This window comes from Carya illinoinensis, chromosome 12 (assembly GCF_018687715.1).
Source record: "Carya illinoinensis cultivar Pawnee chromosome 12, C.illinoinensisPawnee_v1, whole genome shotgun sequence".
Lineage (NCBI taxonomy): Eukaryota > Viridiplantae > Streptophyta > Magnoliopsida > Fagales > Juglandaceae > Carya > Carya illinoinensis.
Genome location: NC_056763.1, coordinates 16963405 through 16965875, shown reverse-complemented (window position 1 = coordinate 16965875; position 2471 = coordinate 16963405). Strand labels below are relative to the sequence as shown.

Sequence of the window (2471 nt, the reverse complement as noted above, 5' to 3'; positions counted from 1 at the left end):
TTACAGTGATGAGGCCTCTTCCTATTTGTACACATGTTATGTCTTTGCACTTCTCAGCTTGGTTCAGTAAAGAAGTGAGGGCCTCGGCACACATGATGAAAATGTAAGGGGACAGAGGATCACCTTGTCTAATTCCCTTTGAAGGGAAAAAATTCTGTTGTGGCGCCCCATTAACCAGGATTGAATATGAGACAGAGTTAAGACAGGTTTGAATAAGGTTAATCCATTTGAGGGGAAAACACATTTTTGACATAACAGCTTTCACAAAACCCCACTCTACCCTATCATAAACTTTGCTCATATCTAATTTGAGGGCCATACTCCCTCTCCTTCCTTTCATTCTTGTACTCATGGAGTGAAAGGCTTCATAAGCAACTAAGAAATTGTTTGATATGAGTCTACCAGGTACAAAGACGCTTTGATTGAGGGATATGAGATTGGGAAGGATGATTTTTAGCCTGTTTGTAAGTGTTTTGGACACAATTTTGTACAGTACATTGCATAAGCTAATGGGTCTGTATTCAGTCACTTTTTTTGGACATTTAACTTTTGAGATTAGGGAGATGAGAGTGTCATTTACCTCAGCTAAAGAGCCACCTTGGTTTAGAACATGTAGAGCAAACTGGCACACCTCCTTGCCTATACCTCCCAGTGCTTTTGATAGAAAAAAGCTAGGAATCCATCAAGCCCAGGGGAGCCTAAAGGGTTCATTTGGGTTATAGCTGCATGGATCTATTCTTGGGTGAAAGGAATAAGAAGCCAATCTATCATCTCAGGAGCTAGTGTGGGGTCCAAAGCAAACAAGCATTCCTCAAAATTAGTAGGGGAGGAAGTGGTAAATAGAGAGGAGAAGAAACCTGTAAAGACATCACCAATGTCATCCTGCTCAGTCACCACCCTCCCTTATGGATCCTCAACACTTCTAATAGAGTTTATCTTCCTTCCTTGATTGGCCTGCAAGTGAAATTATGTGGTGTTTCTATCTCCAACTTTCATCCAATGTTGCTTTGCTCTTTGATGCCATTTCATTTTATTTGTTTCCATTGAGAGTTCTACTTCCATTGCAGCTACTTCATGGTTGCTATGTGGTCCCCATTGCCTATCTCTTGTAGATGACTAATTTTATCTAGGCTCCGATTGATGTCCTTGTGCTTGTGCAGTTTTTCTTTCTGGTTCCATTGTAATAGACCCCTTTGACAATGCTCAAGTTTCTGTCTCATTGAGTTAGCTCCTTCACCTCCCATTTTAGCTGCCTTCCATGCTTTTTCTACTACTTTTGTACATTCCTCTTTTAAGTCCCAATTAGCCTCATATCGAAAGCATGTTCTTCTTTTCCTTTTCCCATTGCCCGAGTTTTGTTTATTGATATAGAGGGGTGAGTGATCAGACTTAATGGTTGCTAGAGCAGTACATGAAGCAGAACTAAAAAGCTCATTCCATTCCTTGTTAACCATTGCTCTATCTATTCTTTCCTTTGTGAACTCCCTTCCACTTTTGTTATTGGACCAAGTAAACCTTTGTCCCTGGGAATGAAGGTCATGAAGTCCACAAATCTCGACTACCTTCCTGAAAGCTTCAATTTGTTTGTATGGTCTACTTGTAGCCCCTTGTTTTTCCTTTTGGTGCAGGATTTCATTGAAATCTCCTGCACACATCGAAGCCATAGGCGTGGGGGGTTTTAACATCTCAAGTAGTTGCCAGCTACTACTTCTTTTTTCTGTTTTTGGGTGCCTATAAAACCCTGTGAATTTCCAAGTGCATCCATTGTCCTCTTCCTTTATTAATGCACTGATGTGCGAACGAGTGTAGTTGATAATTCTGACATCCCATTCGTCCTTCCATAGTAGGGCAATCCCACCACTAAGTCCCAAACTATCAATTTCAAAACAACCATCTAGTTTGAGACTTCTTCTTACAATCTCTAGTCTTTGTTTTCTAGTCTTGGTCTCCACTAGAAAGACTAGATTGGGACACTTATCCTTAGTTAATTGTCGAAGGATCCTAGCTGACCGAGGGTTCCCAAGCCCTCGGCAGTTCCAAACTAGAATGCTGATTGGTGTTGGCAGGGTTGGGAACTAGCCTCTACCATTTGGTTTTTGTTCTCATGGTCTTTTCCTTGCCTTTTGACCCGCTTGGTATCTTGCTTGTTCTCCTCACTTCCTCTTTTATAGCCCCTCCTGTTGCTTGGTTTTTGGGAGATATTTGTTATGTCACTCAATGCCTCCTTCCCTATTTTACTTCCATCAGAGTCCTCTCCTTGGGCATGACTTTTCCACTTTCTAGTATTGGGGCCCTCAAACTGTGTAGCATGTTTTTTCCTTTCCTCCGTGCTAGGTGCCTTACTACTAGTCAGACCCTCACTTGTGTCCTGATCCTCGTAGGGTCCTAGTGATTTGTCTAGCTCCGGTTGTGGGGTTACCTGATCTAGATTTCCTTTATCATGATCTACTTGCATTCTTGTAGTGTTTAGA

General features: G+C 41.7%; 1 protein-coding gene across 1 annotated transcript; it reads right to left on the bottom strand.

Moving 5' to 3' along the window:
• Positions 1 to 1067: 1067 nt before the first annotated feature.
• LOC122289289 lies at positions 1068 to 1664 on the bottom strand. The gene has a single exon (XM_043096273.1). The coding sequence runs from the start codon at positions 1662 to 1664 to the stop codon at positions 1068 to 1070; it is 597 nt and encodes a 198-aa protein (XP_042952207.1).
• Positions 1665 to 2471: the final 807 nt, after the last annotated feature.